This window comes from Aethalodelphis obliquidens, unplaced genomic scaffold (assembly GCF_003676395.1).
Source record: "Aethalodelphis obliquidens isolate GAN/ISIS:26980383/991018 unplaced genomic scaffold, ASM367639v1 scaffold7, whole genome shotgun sequence".
NCBI lineage: Eukaryota > Metazoa > Chordata > Mammalia > Artiodactyla > Delphinidae > Aethalodelphis > Aethalodelphis obliquidens.
Genome location: NW_020837951.1, coordinates 20282829 through 20305472, shown reverse-complemented (window position 1 = coordinate 20305472; position 22644 = coordinate 20282829). Strand labels below are relative to the sequence as shown.

Sequence of the window (22644 nt, the reverse complement as noted above, 5' to 3'; positions counted from 1 at the left end):
GCCAGACTCTCAGTTCTATGACTGGCATCTGTCTTCACTGCGTATCTTTACCACCGGGTTGACTGCCTGGCACATTGTAAATGCTCAATAACATATGCTGAATGAGTGAATGAATAAAAAACACAGTGACATATCTCCTCCACTGGGGTACATTTAATGTAGCAGTGTGAGCTGAGTGGTACAAAGAAGGAGCTATAGGGGTAAGAAGGAAGGGGTACTTTGGGTACTCCCATCTGAGGCTGAATTAAGTTTTGGCAAGTGGAGATGTTTGTGGAGGTGGCCTTTAGGTAGAGGGAAGTGGGAAAAGTTTGGGGGATAGGCAAGGGGTGTAGCGTTCCTGTCTGGGAAGAGTGGAATGTAGGACTGGAGATAACTTGTGACTAGATAGTTTAGGGCCTTGAATGCCAGCCTGGAGAGAGTGGACTCTATCTGATAACACTGATGGCTTTTGCACAGAGGAGTGATAGAACTAAATTAGTGCTTTAGAAAATGTTAATCTAATGGCAGTGAAACAAGAATTGGAGAGAGACCAGCTCTGTGTCATAGGAGGCTGTCATAGAAGTCAAGATGGGAGGTGACCAGGGCCTGGATCATGTATGTGGCAGTAAGAATGGAGACAAAGGGAAGTTGTGCAGAGGAAGAATTAAGAAGCTGGAAAGTGGAAAGAAAGAGTGAGGGAGAGGGACGAGTTGAATTTTCAGCCTGACAGTGAGGTGCTGTCATCAGAAATTGTGAAGTTAAAAGGAAGAACCAGTTTAAGGGAAGATAAAGGAATTCATTCATCAAACCTTTCAGTGGAGTCCTGGCTATCTATGCTTTTCACTTACAGAAATTCAGTCAGTGTGCGGGGCTCAAACATGGAGCACAAGTGTGAGGGAGTGACAGACTATCATGCAGCTGGTGGGGGCTGTTCTGGCTCTGCACTCAGTGAAAATACATCCCGGAGGGAATGCAAGACAGAGAAGGTGAATTTTCTGTTCCCCTTTTGATTCACAATACAATGTGCATTTTATGGGTGACTAAAGGCTTATTTGAGGGTAATTTTGACTATTCACAGTCTATACTTTATATGCCAATTTAGATCTGAATTCCCTGGCAAGATTTGCCTTTTTAAAATGTGTGCCAGACTAGGCTGGGCAGTAGCAGCTACTAAGAAGACACATCTCAGTCGCTGCATTAGAATTGTTCACAGTTAGCTGGGTAGAAAGATACGAAAGCAGACAATTAGGGCTACAGTCTAGGTGAGCTGTTGGGGGGAGGGTGGGTGCAGAGAGGAAGGAGATTTTTGGTTCGTGTGTCAAAGCAGAGGTGGCCCTGGGCCCTGGCGTTGCAGAGCGATCCAGGAGTCATCATCAGAACAGGTAGCTGAGAGTTAAAGTAGGAGTGGATGAGATCTCAGAGGGGGAGAATATTGAGGAAGGAGGGAGACTGAAGGGCACAACTGGGTAGCATACTTTCACTAGGAGGCAGGAAGAGCCATAAAATAGAGGAATTTTCAGAGAAGTGGGAGGAAAACTAAGGCAAGGGGGATGAGGACTGAGAAGAGGCAAATGATATTCAGAATATGGAAGTCAGTGATGACCTCTGAGTGAACAGTTTCAGTAAGTGGTGGGAGCAGAAAAAGCCGTCCAAGGTGATTGGTAAGAATCTGGAAGCAAAAGGAATACATGCCACTGCTCTCAGTTACAGTTCCAGTAAAACCAACCTAGATATATTCCCTAGTTCCCAAGGAAATTCTCTTGGAGAATGTTTGGGATCTCTAGATGCCATGACCTCTGTCCCTGTATGATCTGCTACTGTCCACTGGAAGACAGTTCATCATCACATTACATTGATCCAGAAAAAGGCTTTGGTCTACATAAGCTTTATATTCAAGCTTGAGTGTCATCCATCTGAGCCACAGATCTCAGCTGTGGTTGTTGCATTTTATACTAAATACATCCATATTATTTTCTCCCATAAGTAGAATCCACATTCCCACCTGACTGCAAAAGCTAAGTTGCTAATAGCTTCCCTGGAGTTTGCTTCTTGCAGTTACCTCATCAGAATTTAGACAAGGCAACATGTAACAATTTATTCCAGGATGCAGGGAGCTCTGGGTGTTTTTTTAAATTTAATTTAATTTTATTTTTGGCTGCATTGGGTCTTCATTGCTGTGTGCAGGCTTTCTCTCGTTGCGCCGAGCGGGGCTACTCTTTGTTGCGGTGCGCGGGCTTCTCATTGCCGTGGCCTCTCGTTGTGGAGCACAGGCTCTAGGAGCGTGGGCTCAGTAGTTGTGGCATGTGGGCTCTAGAGTGCAGACTCAGTAGCTGTGGTGCATGGGCCCAGTTGCTCCGCGGCATATGGGATCTTCCTGGACCAGGGCTCGAACCCTTGTCCCCTGCATTGGCAGATGGATTCTTAACCACTGTGCTACCAGGGAAGCCCTCTGGGTGTTTTTTTTAGTTTTAATCATTTATTATCCTAGTTATAGTGTTCTTTTATTTTTTTAATTTTTAATTTTTAAAAAATTCTTTATTTTTTGCAGCATGAGAACAGTAACGGTTTTGATTCACTTTATTTACTTTTTTAAACATCTTTGTTGGAGTATAATTGCTTTACAATGGTGTGTTAGTTTCTGCTGTATAACAAATTGAATCAGCTGTACATATACCCCCATATCTCCTCCCTCCCACCCTCCCTATCCCACCGCTCTAGGTGGACACAAAGCACCGAGCTGATCTCCCTGTGCTATGTGGCTGCTTCCCACTAGCTACCTGTTCTACATTTGGTAGTATATATATGTCAATGCCACTCTCTCGCTTCGTCCCAGCTTACCCTTCCCCCTCCCCGTGTCCTCAAGTCCATTCTCTACGTCTGTGTCTTTATTCCTGTCCTGCCCCAGGTTCTTCAGAACCTTTTTTTTTTTTTTTAGATTCCATATATATGTGTTAGCATACGGTATTTGTTTTTCTCTTTCTGACTTACTTCACTCTGTATGACAGTCTCTAGGTCCATCTATAGTGTTCTTTTAAAGAGAATTAAATAATAGGAAAAAACCCTCTTTTATATGTGCCCATATAGTTACCATTTCTGGTGTTCTCTTCATTCCTTTTGTAGATCAAGCTTTCCATATGATATTGTTTTCCTCCTGCCTGAAAGACTTTAGCACCTCTTGTAGTGCAGGTTTGTCGATGATGAATTCAATCAGCTTTTGTAAGTCTGAGAAAATCTTTATTTTCGCCTTCATTTTTAAAAGATGTTTTTGCTGGGTATAGAATTCTAGGTTGACAGTTTTTTTCTTTAAAGTTGTTGCTTCACTGTCTTCAGGTACATATTTTGGGTAAGTCCAATGTCATTCTTTTCTTTGTTTCTCTGTACATAATGTGGTTTTTTGCTGCTTTCAAGATTTTTCTCTTTGTCACTGGTTACTTAGAAAGCTTTTGATCTTTTTGGGTCTTGCTTTTAGGGTTTTTTAGATGAGAACAGAGCATCATTTAGTCTAGGGCTAATTATTCCCCACAACTGGGGTAAAACCCTTCTGAGTACCTACCCAATGCCCCATGAATTAGAAGGTCTTTCCACTCTGGCTGATGAGAATAAGAGCTAATCCTGGTCCTGTGAGAGCCTGGGAAAGATTATTCCCACTAGTTCTTTTTGGTGGTTCCTTCCCCAGCCTCAAGGTACTTTCCTGACACCTATGAGCTCATTAGCACTTAGTTGAAGATTTGAAGGGAGACCCTCTGCAGATCTTTGAAGCTCTCTGTGCAGCTCTTTCCTCTCTGATGCTCTATCCTGTGAACTCTAGCTGCCTTGAGGACTTGGAGTTGGTCTCTCCAGGCAAGGAGCTGCAGCAGTCGTACGGCTCACCTTGCTGGTTTTGTTTCCCAGGGATCACCGCCCTTTGTTGCTTGATGTCCAGTATCTTGAAAACTGTTGATTCATATATTTTGTCCAGTCTTTTAGTTGTTTCAGGTGAGAGGGAAAATCCAGTCCCTGGATTGGTCCAGTCCCAAGATGTTACTCCATCTTGGCAGGAGGCAGAAGTTTATATTGTTTTTTTTTTTTTTTTTTTTTTTTTTTTGATACGCGGGCCTCTCACTGTTGTGGCCTCTCCCGTTGCGGAGCACAGGCTCCGGACGCGCAGGCTCAGCGGCCATGGCTAACGGGCCTAGCCGCTCTGCGGCATGTGGGATCTTCCCAGACCGGGGCACGAACCCGTGTCCCCTGCATCGGCAGGCGGACTCTCAACCACTGCGCCACCAGGGAAGCCCCTATATTGTTTTTTAAGTTTGGAAAACTTTTTGAGGGCCTCTGGAGCCCTTGACTATGCCAAGCCAAGCTGCTTGTTATCAGGTCAGGAAAACGGGTGCTTATTGAAGAGGCTAAAAGGGCTTCCAACATAACTACAAGGAAACTGAGCCATTCTAGAAGAGACAGGTGACTCTGCTTTTCTGTCAAGTCTTTGGCCCTTATCATTGGACTCAACTAACTATTTCACGTTCCTCTGGCAGTGAAGGTTTTGTTCTCTTCTATTTTGAAACAATATCTCTCAGCTTACTTGAAATCTTGAGTTTTTTTTTTTTCTTGGTTCCCACTTAGACGCTATTTGTGTATTTAGGTCACCAAAGGCTTCTATAGCTGAGGCAAATTGAAGTTTCTCAGTGGTATTTACAGCAACCAGCACCTGCTCCTGTAGAGAACCACTAACCCAAGATACTGTGTTTTACCTTGAAGATTAATTGCAGACATACTTTTAAAAGGCAAATCCTTCAGTTCAAGGGTGAAAAAAATACCACTTAACAAAACATTCCAGCTGGTTAAATTTAGGACAAGAAAAAAACCTGACCCAAGAATATTCTCTGGCTTTGAGCCCAGGGTATTTTTCCTTTTGGAGCGAATTTGGTACAGTTTCATTCATGTGGAGCTGTTGCCTCCCAGCATTTTATTCTGGGATGGAAGGTCAATAATGATTGTCTTGTTGCTAAATCCAATGGACACTTCTCAGTCATTAACCTCCTTGACCTCTCGACAGTGTTTGAGATTGTTGACTATTGTCTCTTTCTTAATACATTGCCTGGCTTTCCTTCTCCCTTTGTAGCCTTTCTTCCTCTACCTGTCTTTTCTGTTGGTATTCTTCTTGGTTCTTTCCTGAGCCTTCTTCTCACATTAAACATTCTATTTGGTATCTTTTATCCATGCCATGGCTTCACTGGGAATTCCTAAATCTATATTTTAGCCTAAGTATTTTTTCCTGTACTTATGTCCAGTGTATTCAACAGTTCACTTGACATATTCAGTTGGACAGCAAGTAAATAACTCAACCTTAGCAGGCTCAGAGGTGAGCTCATCAAGTCTCCCCTCAGTCCAGCCCTTCCTCTCATGTTCTCCATCTCTGTAAAGGTCACTTCTGAATAGCTAATTTCTCAAGCCAGGATTTCTTGCCTTTTACCTTCCAATCAACCACCAAGTCCTGTTGATTCTACCTTTTTCCATCCCTACTGCTACTACACTAGTGTATTTTTTAACCTGGGCCACTGGTAAAAACTTCACCTAACAGCACTTTTGGATTCCAACCCTCATGCCACCCCTCCACCTTCCCAATCCATTTTTTTAAAAAAATTATTTATTTATTATTTATTTTTGGCTGTGTTCGGTCTTTGTTGCTGCATGCGGGCTTTCTCTAGTTGTGGCGAGCGGGGGCTACTCTTCGTTGTGGTGTGCGGGCTTCTTATCGCGGTGACTTCTTTTGTTTTGGAGCATGGGTTCTAGGTGCTCAGGCTTCAGTAGTTGTGGCATGCGGGCTCTGTAGTTGTGGCACTCAGGCTCAGTAGTTGTGGCTCGTGAGCTCTAGAGCGCAGGCTCAGTAGTTGAGGCGCATGGGCTTAGTTGCTCCGCGGCATGTGGGATCTTCCCAGACCAGGGCTCGAACCTGTGTCCCTTGCATTGGCAGCTGGCTTCCTTTGTTTTTTTTTTTTTAAAGATACAAAAGATGTCTTTTATTTCTTCAATAAAGCCCTCCAGGTTCCCTGGTGGCGCAATGGTTAAGAATCCGCCTGCTGGGGCTTCCCTGGTGGCGCAGTGGTTGAGAGTCCGCCTGCCGATGCAGGGGACATGGGTTCATGCCCTGGTCTGGGAAGATCCCACATGCCGTGGAGCGGCTGGGCCCGTGAGCTGTGTCCAGGAAGATCCCACGTACTGCGGAGCAACTAAGCCTGTATGCCACAACTACTGAGCCTGTGCTCTAGAGCCTGCAAGCCACTACTACTGAAGCCCATGGGCCTAGAGCCCGTGCTCGACAATAAAAGAAGCCACTGCAGTGAGAAGCCCGCACATCGGTATGAAGAGCAGCCCCTGCTCAACGCAACTAGAGAAAGCCTGCACGCAGCAATGAAGACTCAACACAGCCATAAATAAATAAATAAATAAATAAATAAATAAATAAATAAAGCCCTCCAAAATTTACTCTCCCATCTTGTAAGGCCCACATTTTCTCCGAGGACAAAACCCACAGCCTTTGGCATTGCCTAATTTACTTTACCAAGTAATTAAAACCATGAACCAAAGCTTGCTGCTTAACCCTTTCACTGCTGACCTTCCCCATATCCGGGGCGGGGAGGGGGCATCGGGGGTGTGTGTGTGTGTGTGACAATGAAATGCAGAGAGGAGAGGCCAGACACACAGGATGTACTCATGAGATGCGGGAGCACCAGCGTTAACGGAAATAAAGCCAGCTTTGGATAGGGGGCTCAGAAAGTTAGTCCCGGATGTACTGGGACACGATGGGTCCCCTCCTCACACTACATCTCTGGGCTTTCCTCTCCTCTGCTGCAGGTATCAAACCAAGCACTGTTCTTCCAAGATGCCCTACCGGCCCAGGGGTCCCGGAGGCCATAGGTCTGGCCTCTGTGACATTCTGAATGCCTCCTAAGAACAGCAGTTTGACAACATAAATTATCCAGTGGCGTGGAGTCAGGCTCAGGCTGTATACCTCCACACTGCTCTTTATGGATCCCGCCCCGTGAGCTTCCCGATTCCCCCCTGACCCCCCCACCCCATTTCCTGCCACATTTGGAGCTAAAGACACCAGCATTTGTTATGACTTCTGCATAACGCAGTCATGGAAGCGGCCCCTTCAGGGTCTCTGGCTGTCCACTTCCTCTTGATCCTCCCCCACCCCTACAAAGTCCAGTCAACGCAGAAGAGATCATGCCTAGAGTTAAAAAGTGCAGTGTTTCTAAAGGGAAGAGAAACGTCACATAGAAAGTATTACAAAAAAGGATTAACTTCGTCAGCTGTCCACACACTATTAAGACCACATGCTTTATACAGCGGCAATGCAGTCAAGCCTACTTCTTCACTCAGCAGGCAGAGCTGGGAACAGGCCTCTCCGGCTCAGGAGGAGGCAGCTGAGGAAGACGGGGAGGCGCTAGGAGCTCTGCTGCTTCTGCAGTCTCCACTCCGAGGCGGCAGGGCGGGAGGATTCTTAACCACTGCGCCACAAAGGAAGTCCCCCCAATCCATTTTTTAATACTCTAGCCAGAGTGATCTTTCTAAAACACAAAACCTTTTGGGATAGCTCAAAATCTTTCAACGACTGCCCTACATTTAGGATAAAGCCCAAGCTCCTTTTAATAATATGTGAAGCCCTTCTTGCATATTCCTCCCTCCCTGCATGTGTCCCATTGTTCCATTCCTCAAATGTATAAGCTTCTCTCATTATCTGGCCTTTGCATGTTTTGTTCTTTTTGCCTATAACCCCCTTCCTTCACCTCATGGGCTTGGCTAAATCATCCTTCAGGTCACTTTCTTTGAGAAGTCTTCTCTGACTTCCATTCTCATCTTGGTTGGCCCAGATCCCCAGGCTAAGTGAGATACTAATCTGTGTTTCTGCAGGTTGCCATGTTTCCTCCATTGTAACACTCATCCAGTCTTCCACCAGATTGTAAGCTCCGTCTTGTTCACTTCTTATGCTCAGCGTTCAGTGTAAGGCTCAGCACAGCATGGGTGCTTGGCTTAGTAAACATCTGTTGAATTGAATTTTAATGTGTTAGAAGCCATGGAGGTCTTAGTACTACTAGTTGAAGATTAGTGTGAAAGATGACATTCTATAGTGGTTCTTTGGCTGGATTCTTATTTCTCCACTGTTTATTTACTACCTTAGCAACCTGATTCATTTAACAACTCTGAAAAATTTAGTTGTCTCGTCTGTAAATACAAATGCTTGAACTTCCTGAAGGCAAATGGTGGGATGATTTTTTTCTTTTTCTGGTTGCTAGTATTTTATGTATTAGTCAATTACATTTCCTCTCTTGTGCAATGATTATTCATGTTCTTTGGTACATTTATTTTTTCTTACTGATTTGTAAGACTTCTTTGTACATATATACATATTTGCCATATATTTTGTAAATATTTTGCATTCATTTTTTAATTTAAAAATTTTTTATGACCATAGAAATACCATTTTTTTTAATTAAAAAAAAATTTTTTTTCAACCATTAAAAGCTGTAAAATCCACTCTTAGCTTACTTGCTGTACAAAAGTAAGTGGCTGGCCAGATTGGCCTGTAGGCAGCGTTGCCAACCGCTGCACTAATATGTTCATGAAATCTGAGCCGTCTTTGCATTCCTGGAATATATACCATTTGAATGTATCATGAATATACTGCTGGATCTGATTTGCTAATATTTAGGAGGTTTGTGTCTATATTCATAAATCAGATTGGTCTAGCAGAGATTTCAAACTAGTTATAGGGCAGAGATATATTTTATTTGGCCTACATAATGTTTTTCAAAAATTTGAATGAATAGTCAATATTAAAAAATTGGGAGATGTCATATTAAAATTTAGACATTTCTAGCTTTTCTTTTAAAAAAGGAATGGGGCAAAACTGGGGGAATGTGGGCCTAGTTTTTGTCACATTTTTAATAGGTCTTCTTTTATCTATGTTTTCTATCTCATTAACTTCTACTCTTATTTTTATCTTTGACCTTTGGTCTATAGTTTTCTGGTGCTAACCTTATCTGGTTTTTGTCTTTGCCTAGCCTTGTGTCCAGTACTGACAAATCTTCCAATTTTTTTTTTTTCTAGTTCTGAAACAGTTTTAAATTACATAGGCATTATCTGTTTCTTGAAGGTCTAATAGAATTGTCCTCTAAAACTGAGTCTTCTGTAATTTTGTCAGATAGATTTTTTATTTCCTTTTGTATTTTGTCTATGGTTAGTGATCTATTAAAAATTTCAAACTCTTGTATCAATTTTAGTAATTAATACTTTCTAGAAAAGCACCAATTTCCCCCCAGATTTTCAAATTTATAAATAAAGTTGCAATGGTTTTCTCTCATAATTTAAAGAATTACCTTTGTATCTTGGCTATCTTTCTCTTTCCTAAACTTGTTTATTTATAGTTTTCTTTGTTTTGCCAGAGTTCTGTTTTATTGGTCTTTTCAAAGAACCAGGCTATGGTTTTATTGTTGAAGTCTGTTTCTTAAAAATAAATTTCAACTTTAACCTTATTATTTCCTTTTAAAATTTTCATCTCAATTGGCTGTTCCATTTCTCTTTGAAATGACTTTAGTTTAAAGAATTTTGAACATTGTCTTGTTTTCTAAGTAAAATCATATTTCCCCTGAACTTTCTATTCTGTTCCATTGATCTGTTTATCTTCTTTCTACATTATTATAAGACTGTTTAACATCTGGTAGTCCTAGTCGCCTTTATTATTATTTTTCAAAATTGTTTTGGATATTGGGCCAGATGATATCTTAAAGGCACGAAGGTTCTTTGATAGCTAATGTAAAAATGCACCCAAATAAACCTCTTTAGTCCCTTGCCTCCAAACACAAGTAGTCCTTATTCTTCTTGAAACAGAGTCAGTCTTAAAAAATATAATCAGTCAATCTTTGTATGTGGATGTGCTGTATGTATATAGTGCATTTAAGTGGGGTTTTTTTGGTGTGTGTGTATGTCTGTGTGTGTGTGTCTGTGTGCTTGTGTATGTGCATAGGATGCATGAAAATCTGTGGGGTGTGATTGTATATATATGTGAGGTGTGTATGTGGTGTGTTTATTTGTGTGTGGGCTGTATGTATATGGTATGTTTGTGTATCTGGTGTATTCGTGAATGTATGTGGGAAGTGTTACGGTATGTGTGGGTGTGTGTGCAGAGTGTGTGTAGTGTTAATATTGTATGTGTAGTTTGTTTATGTATGTGTGGAGTGTGTGTGAGTGTTAGAGGGATACTGAGGCCCATGACCAGGGGAGCTAGAGTGTTCAGGGCATGTCAGAAAGCCAGGCGTGGTCCTCAAACTCCCTTGTCTTTTTGGAGAAAGCAGGGCCATAAACCTCAACCCTTTCTGGATGTCTGCTGTAAACAGTAGTGTGGGTTAATGGGGCCAGTGTCTCCTGCAGTGCCACTGCCCAGGCTCCCGCTCACTTCTGTCCTCCCCGTCCTGAGAAAAGAGTGACCTGCCCCTTTAAGAGCAGGAAGCTTCTAGTGCTCCACTAAGTAAAGGGGCCTTAATGTTGGTGGTGAGGGCGGTGGAGGTGGTGCCACCACTGGAGTCAGATCACTATCAGAGTGGCACTGGGGTCCCCAACTGATGGGGCAGGAGGAGTCAGGAGGGAACCTGCAAGGCAGCAGGACCTTTGTCCCGAGTAGGGGTGAAGTGCCAAGTGCGGGCCTCAGTCTTTTCTGCCCCAGGCCACATACAGATAATGCAAGTCTACCCAGCTCTCCTGCTGGCTTCTACCCTCCTGAATGTGTATCTGCCGGTTGCTCACAGCTTCCTGAGTCCAAGGCGGTCTCCCTTGGTGCAGGTGCTACAGTGGTCCCTGAGCTGTGAAGGGGCCACTGTCACCTTGGGCACATCACTTTTCCCTTTGTGGGCCTCCCTTTGCTCAGACTCCTGAACATCATCCTTTCTAATTCCTACTGGGGTGGACCCCCCTTTCAGGGGGCATCCTCAGGCCATGCCTAACTCATGTTCCCATCTTGGTCCCGCAGGTCTACAGCACTTCCAGCCTCCGTGTCCTGTCTGAATCCTGTGGCTTGAGCCTGAGGTTGCCTGTTTTCCTTGGCTGGATGGAGTGGCAGAGCCGGGATACTTCCCTGCCCAGAAAGGATGCCTGGACTCAGACTTCCCCAGCCAGGAGAAGGATCAGGCCCGCTCAAGTCCAGGGTGCAGGTAAGTCTGTCTGTCACTGGGCTGGGGCCAAGGGAGCAGGCTTGCCCCTGCTAAGGGCAGTGCTCAAGGAGTTGGGGTGGGGGAACTGCAGAGCAGGGCTTCACAATGCGCCAGGATTTGAACAACCCACTGGCCTTTATGTGACTCATTTGCACTTGACCACTACTTTGTTGATTTCTGGGCTCCTTTTCCGGGTTCTGTTCCCCTCTGGTGGCAAGCTGGCCCTGTGGCATCTAGTTTCCTTACCTGCCTCAAGAAGGCAGGTCTGCTCCCTCCACCTGCCATTGGCCATGGGGCAGGAGTGGAGGCCAAGGAAGAACAGGAGGAGGATGGCCTTTGGGGCAGACCAGGCCTGGGTCCAAATTCCAGCCCTGCCCACCTTGGAAAAGTCACCTGCCCTCTCTGTGTGAGATTTACCAGGTTTATCCCTGGTAAATTGGGGCTAATACTTCTTAGGGTTACTGTGAAGATTAAATGAGAAGATGTGTGTAAATTGCCCAGCTCAGCCACTGGCACCTGGTACTCCATACATATAACTTTTCTCCCCACTTCCTTTCTTGCATCCCCCAACCTTGTCTTGAGTGGATCACTGAGCCACAGATATCCATTTGGCAACTGCCTACACTTCCCGTTTTTAGATTTACATAAGACCAGCAGCTTTCCCCGGCAGCAACAGAGAGTTGCAGAGCAGATGTCTTTGAAACTGCTCCCGGGAGGCATCCCATGAATGTTTGCCGACAAAGCAGCGCAGGGGCTGACCTTCCTTCCAGCTCTGCTTCCTCGCAACGAGCTCTGGAGATTGAAAGTGCCTGCCCCCTCCACATACTATACTGTGCATTTCTGTCCCTCAGGAGCTGGGGGCCTGTGCTCCTGTCTCATGGCACCAGGCTGCCCATGGGGGGCCATGAGGGCAGGAAGCTGCTCTGGTCTGGACCTGTGCCAGGCTGCTCTCATCCAAGAGAGGGCTCAAGAGAGAGATGGGCCAGGGTCAGGGAAGGGCCCTGCAGCTGGTGGGGGGCGGAGGTCCAAGGGTGGAGAACGTTTTCCCAAACCCCACCGCTTTGGGCCAGGAGGGTGCTCCCCTGCCCTTGCTTGGGTCTGGTGAGTACAGGTCTGAGCTTCAAAGCATGTTGCAAACCTAGCTAACTGCTGGCCTGGGGCAGCTGGGCGAGCAGGCCAAGCCCGCCGAGTGGGCGCGCCAGGAGCTGCGGGCCTGGTATGGGGCTGGCACCTGCAGCCCAGAGTGGCCCCCGAGCCCCGAGCCTCTGTGGGGCCGCCCATCCTGCCGGCTCCACTGGGAGGACCGCCGTCCCGGCAGCAGATGGGCCGCGGGCGCCTCCTCCCCTCGGCCGGTGGCGGCTCGGTCAGGTGGAAATCTCCGCATTCAAACCGGCGCGGGCCAATCAGGGCCTGGCGCGCCCGCAGGTTCAAACGCGCGCTGAAGCCGGCCTCCCGCGCCCGCCGCCTAGACACTGGCGCGGGGGCGGTGAACCTGCTGCCTCGGTTACTGGGAGCAACACAGACGCCTCGAGTTACAGGCACCCCGGCCCGGCGGGAGCGGGGCCATTGCCATGGAGCGCTCCCTGCACCGCGTCTCCCTCGGGAGCCGGCGCGCCCACCCGGGCTTGTCCTTCTACCTCACCACTTTTGGTAAGTGCCCGCGGCGGCTGCCGCCAGGGACTGCTTCACCCTGCCCGCAGCGCCCAGAGAGGGCAACCCCCTCGTGGTGGCAGGCGAGGCAGGGAGCAGCCATCCTTCTGTTTGGGGACATCTGCCTGCCGTGGTCGCGCAGGAGGGGCTCAGGGCACAGGCTCAGGCAGCTCAGGCCGCTCAAGCCGCTGGGCCCCACCTGCTGCCCGGCCACTGGTGCCGAGTGCAGTTGGTTGTGCCTCACTTGGCTGGAACAGTCGTGCCCCAGTTAATCTTTCAGGGATGGGGTTTGCCACCACTGAGCTTCCCATTAACAAGCAGCTCAGGGTTAAGTCAAGGTCTTGTTACTGCATCTCCAGACCTCCTCAGTCCTCTTCCCTTTGGCTCAGGGACAGGACAGGTGCTGGGTCAGCCCCAATGGCCTTGGCTTCCTGTGGGCTCACCTTGGAGCAGCTGCAGCGCCACGGCTCCGGTGGATGCCTGACCTGCAGCAGAGATGGGAGAATTCTCCCCTCCAGGAGCTACTGCGCTCTCAGCAGGGTCCCAGGGCTGCCCTGGGGGCTTGAGGCGGAAAGAATTGGGCAGTAGGCTCCTGCTTCCAAGCCCCTAGATAGCAGGAGTGGGTTCCCCCAAATAATAGCTGGGCAGCAGCTGCCCCAATGGTCTGGGCAAACCTGGCCTTCCAAGTCCCCACAGTAAGATAAATAGCTGTGTCCTAGGATACAGCTCTTCCTAGCCCTTGTTTCCTCACTGGTTCTGCAACTCTCTGTGGGCAGGGAGTTATGTCTCCTCTCTGAAGACTTGAGATCCCGAGAGGAAGGTCTCCCAGTGAGCCAGCTGCAGAGTTGGTACCTGAGCTCAAGCCTTCTGAGATGACGTGTACAGCACATTAAAAAAAACCTTTTATACAATTTTCCTCATGAAAGTTGGGGCAGTTACTGCAACATAAGTGGACTTTGCCCACATTTCAAAGACAGAGCACCTAAGGAGTTGTGCCCTCCTTGGGGTTCCGGCTCTCCTACTCTCGGGCTTACCTCTATCAGCACGCTTGGCTCTTCACAACCTGCCTTCTTCTCTAGGGGCAGAGGGAGTAATGGAAAAGCAGTGGCTTGGCCCCTAGAAATGGCCTGTGGTCTGGCATCCTGGAATTCACGGGTCCAGTTGGTAGAGGGTAACAAGAGTAATTAACTCAACACCGTTTGTTGCATGTTTATCACGTGCCATGCCGTGTGCCAGGTGCTTTCCCTGCATCATCTCATTTAATCCTCCCAACCGGTGGAGGCAATCCTGTTATCCCCACGAGGATGTGGCATTCTACCAGATAGGAGAGGTTCCTGGGATGCTCTGAGCTGGTGGTACTGGAGTGGTCAGGAAAGAGTGGCGGAGAGCTGTGAGGCCTTGTTACCTTAGCCGTGTCCTGATTAAAAAGTAAAAAACGTTTCACTGTTTTTTCTCCTTATTATCACGGTAAGATGTATTCATTGTTGAAAACTTAGTGAAAAGAAGAAAGTGAAAATCACCTGTAATCTGACTCCCCAGAGGAGGCCATTGTTAACATGGTTTATATCCTTCCAGACTTATTTCTCTCTCTCTCTCTCTGTGTGTGTGTGTGTGTGTGTGTGTGTGTGTGTATTTGTGTGTGCCTAATTTTAACAAAATTGAGATTCTGCTGTATGTACAGCTTTGTAACCCGTTTCTTTTCCTTACTGGTATGATGTGACTATTTCCTTGTATCAGCCCATATTCTTGTACTGAGTTAATCTCCCTGCCAGATCTGGGAAGTTGGGGAGGGTCCAACCCAGCAGGGAGTGGATGACCTGCCCAGCCACGGCCTCAGGGCTGTGTTGGGTGGGTATCAGGGTGTGATGTGACCTGAGTGTGCACTGGGGCGGGCAGGAACCTGGTGGGGTGGGGAGCCTCCCGCTCCACGTATGCGGCCTCCTCTCAAATCTCTCCGTGGACTGACACTGGAAGAGTTCTCTCCTGCTTCCTTCATTAGCTCTATTTCCTTGACAAATGCCATCCCTCTTCCAGGCTGCTGATTTCTTTGTACACTGTGTGATCTTTGCTTTTCTGCTTGGGAATGAAGAGTTTTACCAGTAGTTTTCAAACGTGGCTAGTTATCAGAAGCACCTGGAGATCCCAGAGATCCTGGTTTAATAGGTCTGGGGTGCAGTCAAAGAATCTGTAATTTTAAGAAGTCACAGAAGTATTTTGTTGATGAGCCAGGTTTGGAAGCTATGGATTCAGAGTCAGTTGGCTATCAAGTATTCAGTTTTTGGCTATCAACTATTCAGTTTGATAGCCAACTTGGACTCCCTTAAAATGAAGGTCTTTGCTAAGTTTTCCTCAGTTCACTGGCTTTTCCCCAACATGGCAGGTAGCCCCTGGCCTTCAGCAGTGGGCTTTGCCCTGGTGGAACCAGAGGAAGCTGCTGCTTAACTGGTAGTTCCCTGAGCACAAATAGGTAAAGGGAGCTAAATTTCCAGCATCTCTGGAACTAAAAAGAAACAAAATTGTTTTGACCAGAATTTTTTTCAGGGAGAATACTGTATGGAATATGTCGTGATTTATGTATTTGTGTGTGTGTGTGTGTGTGTGTGTGTTTGTGTGCATGAGTACAGCTTCTTGTCCCCCAATAAGGGGCACCTTCAAGTAACGTTAGTTGGCCATACATTATGTTGCCTTCTAAGGAGGTGGCCTGGCTTCAAGGGAGGGGGGTAAGTAAACTAGAGCTCGAACCCAACTACTCCAGAGGGATTTTATATTTATGAGAAATGGTATAATTTGAAGAAGCCATTACAGGTGCACATAAGTTTTTTTTCCTTCAGGATTATATATTTTAATTTTATTAGTATATTTGTTAACTTAAAAAATAGCTTTTTTGAGATATAATTCACATACATACAATTCACTCATTTAAAGTATACAATTAAATGGTTTTCAGTACATTCACAGAGTTGTGTAACCATTACCACAGTCAATTTTAGACCATTTTTATCACTTCAAAAAGAAACACTATACCCTTTAGTTTATTACCCCCAATTCCCAACCCCCTCTGTCCCCTAACTCTAAGCAATCACTAATTTACTTTCTGTCCTTATATACCTGCTTATTCTGGACATTTCATACAAATGGAATCCTATAATAGGTGGCCTTTTGTGACTGGCTTCTTTCAGTTAGCATAGTGTTTACAAAGTTCATCCATGTTGTAGCATATATCAGTATTTCATTCATTTTTACAGCTGAGTAATATTCTATTGTATGGATATACCACATTTTGTTTATTAATTCATTGATGGACATCTGCATTGTTTCTGTCTTTTGGCTATTATGAATATTGCTCAGCTATGAACACTGATACACAAGTTTTTGTGTGGACAAATGTTTTCAGTTCTCTTGGGTATATACCTAGGAGTGGAATTACTAGGTCAAATGGTAACTCTATGTTTAACTATTTGAGAAACTACGAAACTCTTTTCCAGAGTGGTTGCACCATTTTGCATTTCTGTCAGCAAGGCATGAGGGTTTTGCTTTCTCCACAACCTCACCAACACTTGCTATTATCTGACTTTTTTTTTTTTTGGTACGTGGGCCTCTCACTGTTGTGGCCTCTCCCGTTGTGGAGCACAGGTTCCAGACGCGCAGGCTCAGCAGCCATGGCTCACGGGCCTAGCCGCTCCGCGGCATGTGGGATCTTCCTGGACCGGGGCACAAACCCGTGTCCCCTGCATCGGCAGGCGGACTCTCAACCACTGCGCCACCAGGGAAGCCCAATCTGTGGGTTTTTTGATCCACTTTCTTGATAGTGTTCTATGAAGCTCAAATTTTTTTCATTTTGATGGAGTCCAATTAATCCATTTTTAATTTTGTTGCTGTGCTTTTGGTGTCAAATCTCAGCATCTACTATCATATCCAAGGTCACAGAAATTTACCTCTATGTTTTCTTCTTAGAGTTTTATAGTTTTGAGGGCTTCCCTGGTGGCGCAGTGGTTAGGAGTCTGCCTGCCAATGCAGGGGACATAGGTTCGAGCCCTGGTCTGGGAAGATCCCACATGCTGCGGAGCAACTAAGCCCGTGCACCACAACTACTGACTGTACTCTAGAGCCCGCGAACCACAACTACTGAGCCCGCGCAGCACAACTACTGCAGCCTGCACACCTAGAGCCTGTGCTCCGCAACAAGAGAAGCCACAGCAATGAGAAGTCTGTGCACCACAACGAAGAGTAGCCCCCACTTGCCACAACTAGAGAAAGCCCGTGTGCAGCAACAAAGACCCAATGCAGCCAAAAATAAATAAATTTATTAAAAAAAAAGAGTTGTATAGTTTTGACTCTTAGATTTAGGTCTTTGAGTTTGAGTTAAAAGCTTATTTTTAAAAAAACATTTTGAGTTAATTTTTGTGTATCGTGTGAGGAAAGGATCCAACTTCATTCACGTGTATATGGTATCCAGTTGTCCTGGCATCGTTTATTGAAAATACTATTATATCGTCATTGGATGGTCTTGGCACCTATGTTGAAAATTAATTGACCATACATACATGAGTTTCTTTCTGGACTTTTAATTCTATTCCATTAATCTGTTTGTCTTTTCTTATGCCAGTATCACACTGTCTTGAAAACGGCTGCTTTGTAGTAAGTTTTGAAATTGGGAAGTGTGAGTCCTTCAATTTTGTTCTTCTTTTTCAAGATTGTTTTGACTACCTTGGGTTCCTTGATTTTCCATATGAATTTAGGCATAATATTTTATATAGAAAATATAAACCCAAGTTCATAAAAATGTTTGATAAGTATTTAAAGCATATCTTCTTGAAAGAATACCAACTTATTAGTTTGCCTGAGGCAACAGATAATTACCTGGGATTTGGTCCAGGGCCTGAATGTGGTGAGTGGTCATGGGAGAGAACAGCTTGCCTTTCCTCCAGGGTCTGAGCCAGGAGGTGATAGGCAGGCTGGACACGTTCTGAGGGCTGCAGGGAGCTGCGGCCATTCGGTGACCAACCCAACTCTCTTTAGAACGGTTATACCCAAATGAAAGCTGTGGGTAGCGGCTCTGCCTGTAAGCTCTAGAGAAAGTGCCTGGAATCTTGGATGCTAGAAGGAAGTCAGAAAGATGTGGTTCTGCAGGCAGAGTAGACTAAGGAATGTCGTAATTTGGTGGGCATTTTCTTTGTTTTTCTATGTTTGTTGTGATAGTACAATATTAGCTGGGACCTGTCCCTCTCCTTTCTCTGCCTCTATAGAAGCCGCAGAGATAAAAAGTCCATTTTCTGTAGTGAGAATGAAGCTTGGGAACAGATGCCAGGCAGGATGATGTGTTGGGCAGTGTGAAGTCAGGCCCTGAACTTGAGGCCTGCGACATGTCCCGTCCCTGCCAGCTGCCCCTGGCTCGCCCGGCTGCTCTGAGCCCAGGACGATGGGGAAACCCATCCAACCATTTCTCAAAAGCTTGTCATTTGCTGGTCAGGGGCCTCAGCATTTATTGGCTTTCCTGTCATTTGGAGTCCATTTGCTTGGGAGCATTCAGAAATTCTCAGTCTGGCCTGTTGATAACCCTTTGTTTTCTTTTCCAGTTCTGCTCTCTCTGTTCTTTTTTAAAACACTTTTTATTATGAAATATAACACACATACAGAAAAGTGTCCCTCCAAATGATGTGCAGTTCAGTGATTTATTGTGAAGCAAATACTGTGTAACTTAAACTGGGGATTGGCTTCTGGATTGCCAATATCCAGAAGCCTCATGTGTTTTTTTGGTTTTTTTTTTTTTTTGCGGTATGTGGGCCTCTCACCATTGTGGCCTCTCCCGTTGTGGAGCACAGGCTCCGGACGTGCAGGCTCAACGGCCATGGCTCACAGGCCCAGCAGCTCCACGGCACGTGGGATCTTCCCGGACCGGGTCACGAACCCGTGTCCCCTGCATCGGCAGGCGGACTCTCAACCACTGCGCCACCAGGGAAGCCCCAGAAGCCTCATGTTTGATATGTAAATTGTTTTTTCTTTATCATTCAGTTCAAAATGTTTTCTAATTTTTGAGTAATTTCTTCATGAATCCATGGGTTATTTGGAATTATATTTCTTAATTTCCAAATACTGGGGGTTTTAGTAGTTTTTTTGTTCCTTATTTTACCTTTATGCAGAGAACGTACTCTGCATTCATTCAGTCCTTTGATGGCTCGGCTTTTATAAATGTTCTGTGTGTACTTGAAAAGATCTGAAGTAGGTGGGTGTAGTGTTCTTTGCATATGTCAGGTTTAGGTGAAGTTTACTACTTATGCTGTTCATATATTCTATATCCTTGCTGATTTCCTCCCCCCCCCATCAGTTACTGAGAGAAGTGTGTTAAAATTCCTACTATGATTATAAATTTATCTATTTCTCATTATAGTTCTGTCACTTTTTTCCTTTATATATTTTGAAGCAATATTAAGAACATACAAATTTAGAATCATTATCTTTCTGATGAGTTGAAACTCTTATTATTCTGGTCTTTTTTTATTGTTATGAAGTCTTCTCTTCATTTCTAGTGGAGACAGAGTCCACTTTTCCTGAGATTGACATAGATACCCAGCCTTCTTTTGGTTAATAATTGCTTGGCATATCTTTTTCCATCCTATTTCTTTCAATCTTTCTGTTTCTTTACATTTTAGGTGTGCTGTGTCTGTTACAAACGGCAGACACAGACTTGTTATTTTTTTCTTCTTAACGCAGACCTGGGATGATATCTTCTTTAAAAAGATCTTTATTTGTTTCTGTCAGGTGCTGGAGGTCACTAGCATCTGGGATAATCTTAATTCAATGTTAGGGACTCAGATTGAGGTGAGCTGCAGTCCCTTGAGGAACTGTGTCTGACCATGGTTTACTCTGTTCCTAAGGAGCAACCCTTTGGGGCTCCAACCCAAAATGTAGGGGTGCAGAAGGACCCCACTTCTTGGCAGGCCCTGGTCTCCAACTCCTGTTCCTCCAGCTCCAAGAGGCAGGCAGAAACTCTGCTCAGGCTATCAGGCTTTGTTACCTCTGGAATTTGTAAATACCCCTAGGAGAAAATTAGCCCAGAAAAACAGTAAACTTAATTGCATGGACCTCCATCCCCCCAGATCCTGCTTCATAGTTCCTCTCTATCTTGTTACATCTCCAAGAAGCTGCTTTTAAATATTTTGTCTAGCTTTTCTAGATTTCCTCAGTGCGTCTGTCATCCCAGGAATAGAAGTCCCCTACATATGTTTTCTAATTTTTCTGACTTGTTTTTTTTCTTTTTCTTCTTTCCTCCCTTCCTATTGTCATTTCAGTGGGAATGCCTTCTATTTGCCAGGTACTTCACATATATTAGTTCCCACTTTTACAACAGCTCCATTAGGGCTGTATTATTATTATTCTTTCCATTGTACAGATGAGAAAACTGAGGATGTAGTGATTAAGGATCATCAGTGGTGGAACCAGGACCCAAACTAGGTCTTAATGATTCCAAAATGCTTTGCTTAGAGATACATGCTTCCTCTCTTGTGTTTTTCCTATTAGATTTGTTCTGCTGGAAAACTTCATTTGATAGAGAAAAAAATAATGAAAATGTAAAACATAATGAAAACAGGGGACTTCCCTGGTGGTCAGTGAGTAAGACTCCATGCACCCAATGCAAGAGACCTGGGTTTGATCCCTGGTTGGGGAACTAGATCCCACATGCATGCCGCAACTAAGAGTTCGCATGCCGCAACTAAGAAGCCCGCATGCCGCAACTAAGAAGTCCGCATGCTGCAACAGATCCCACATGCTGCAACGAATATTCTGTGTGCCGTAACTAAGACCCGGTGCAGCCAAAATAAATAAATAAATATTTAAAAAGCATAATGAAAATAAATAATTGACTCCATTGTATGGCTCAAAGCTATTAGCAAGCACATAACAGGTGCTAATCATTATATAATAACATACTTAACTTGGAGAAGCCTGTAATATGAAATGGATAAGGATGCTGAGTAATTTATAAAATGTGATAAAACTGACAATTCTGGAATTAAACTTATATGACTTTATAGATGTGATTAAATTACTATAATAAAACTTAAAGGAGAATTGGAAAAGGCAGGATAATGTGAATTTTCTATATATTATAGTATTGTACACAAATATGTATAAAAGAAAACCATTTGCTCTGTAGGTAAAGCATTTTCTTGAATGTGCTGGGCTGTCCTTGGGTTAATGTGGGACATTTCCAGATTTTGCAGTTTGGTGATAATGAGTATGGTTTAAATCTATCAAAATTCTTTATTAAGAAAAGGACGGACCTCAAAAACTGGGAGTCTTCTTTATCCTTAGTCATACTATGCTGATTTATCTTAGAACTGTATTTTCTTAACAATTTTTAAAATTGAAAAATTGCTTCAGAATTGAGATCAGATTTATGTCACACAATTGTGGAGGCAACATGGGTATGTATTAGTTATCTACTGCTTCATAACAGGTGATCCCACTACGTTTTGGCTTAAAAAACCAAACATTTTTTATCTCACTGTTTCTGTGAGTCAGGAGTTTGGGGATGGCTTAGCTGGGTGTTTTTGCTGAGGGTCTCTCACGTAGGTTGCAGTCAAGATGTTAGCAGACTTATGCTGGCAGTGCAATCTACTTCTGGAAGGAAAAACAGCTTGGGAAGCCACATGAATATGAGGTTTCACAGGAAGCAGAGAGTCAAATGAACAGGGTTGAATTGACCCATCATGATTTTTATTCCACCACGGCAGCCCCCTCCTCACTTTTGTTCTGCCAGCACTTACCATCAAAAGCCAGGGCTGCTTCTCCAAATGGAACTCAAGGTTCTCCCTCCTCCAAACAAAACACTTGAAATTCTACAGGGCTACATCCTAAGAGCTGTGTGGCTCCAGTTCCCCAGCACCGCTACCATTTCTCCCTTAGAGGCAGAGAGTGAAATGCATGAACAGGGCATAACTCTCTCTGAGTGTTAGCGGCTGGCCAGGCTCCATGTAGACCCAACCTCCTTTGTATGTTTGTCCCGTTATCATCCTCCTTCCTGTGGCTTTTAACACATGACAGCTCTTAAATGGGGAATTGTTTTTGGGGCGAATTGAGTTTGGGGATGACTGCTGCTCCGTGCTAGCCAGGCAAGTCCCTCATAAATGTAGTCTCCGCACACCTCTGGGTGGTGTGAGCTCCTTCTAGGACACATTCCTGCTGACCCCTGTGTTCAGCAGTGGTGTGCAGCCCTCATCTTCTTGCTTCATTTTCTGAGTAGGTCTCTTCTGCCTGTGTCCTTAGAGTCGGAGCTCATCTTCTTGTGGCCCTCTATTTAGGAAGGTCTGGCGGATTAAATTTCTTTAGCTGGCTTCTATAACGTTTTTCCCATGGTGCCCAGTGAGTCCGAAACCCCCAAGTCCTGTACCCAGCAGAACATGGTTTCGTTGCTTTCTCTGCACTTTCTGAAGCTCACTCTCATCTGGTGTTTTTCCTGCCGTATGGGGCTCGTCTGTTCTCCCTTTACCTCTGGGTCCCCGCTCCCTGGTGACCTCCTGCAGCCTCTCTGGGCACCTGTCACCACCACCCTTTGCAGACAGAGTCGGTGCCCAACTGTAGCCCCATGGGAACTGGGGATGTGCCCTCTCCAGGGCTCCCAAACACCTAGTGAGGATGACTTCAGGCCCTCTAGCCTGAACTTCCTGCATATTCTCAGGCCACACCCTGAGCCTAGGGAGAAAGTAGGGATATTGACAAGACCACAGATTTGGGGGGCTTGATTAGCTGGTACCTAGACCAGCTGAAGCCCCCAGGGATTCAACCTGACTTCCCCTCCTCCTGGTGGTTCATTTCTCTAGACGTG

General features: G+C 45.2%; 1 protein-coding gene across 2 annotated transcripts in view; it reads left to right on the top strand.

Moving 5' to 3' along the window:
- RGS3 (regulator of G protein signaling 3) overlaps nt 1–22644 on the top strand; it is a 162238-nt gene that overhangs the window by 21649 nt on the left and 117945 nt on the right. The window contains exon 13 of one of the 2 annotated variants that reach the window (XM_027105131.1): nt 10988–11168. In XM_027105131.1, the coding sequence (XP_026960932.1) occupies nt 10988–11168 (181 nt within the window). Of the gene's footprint in view, nt 1–10987; nt 11169–12668; nt 12819–22644 lie in introns of those variants that run through there. The other variant, XM_027105133.1, reaches the window with a different exon arrangement.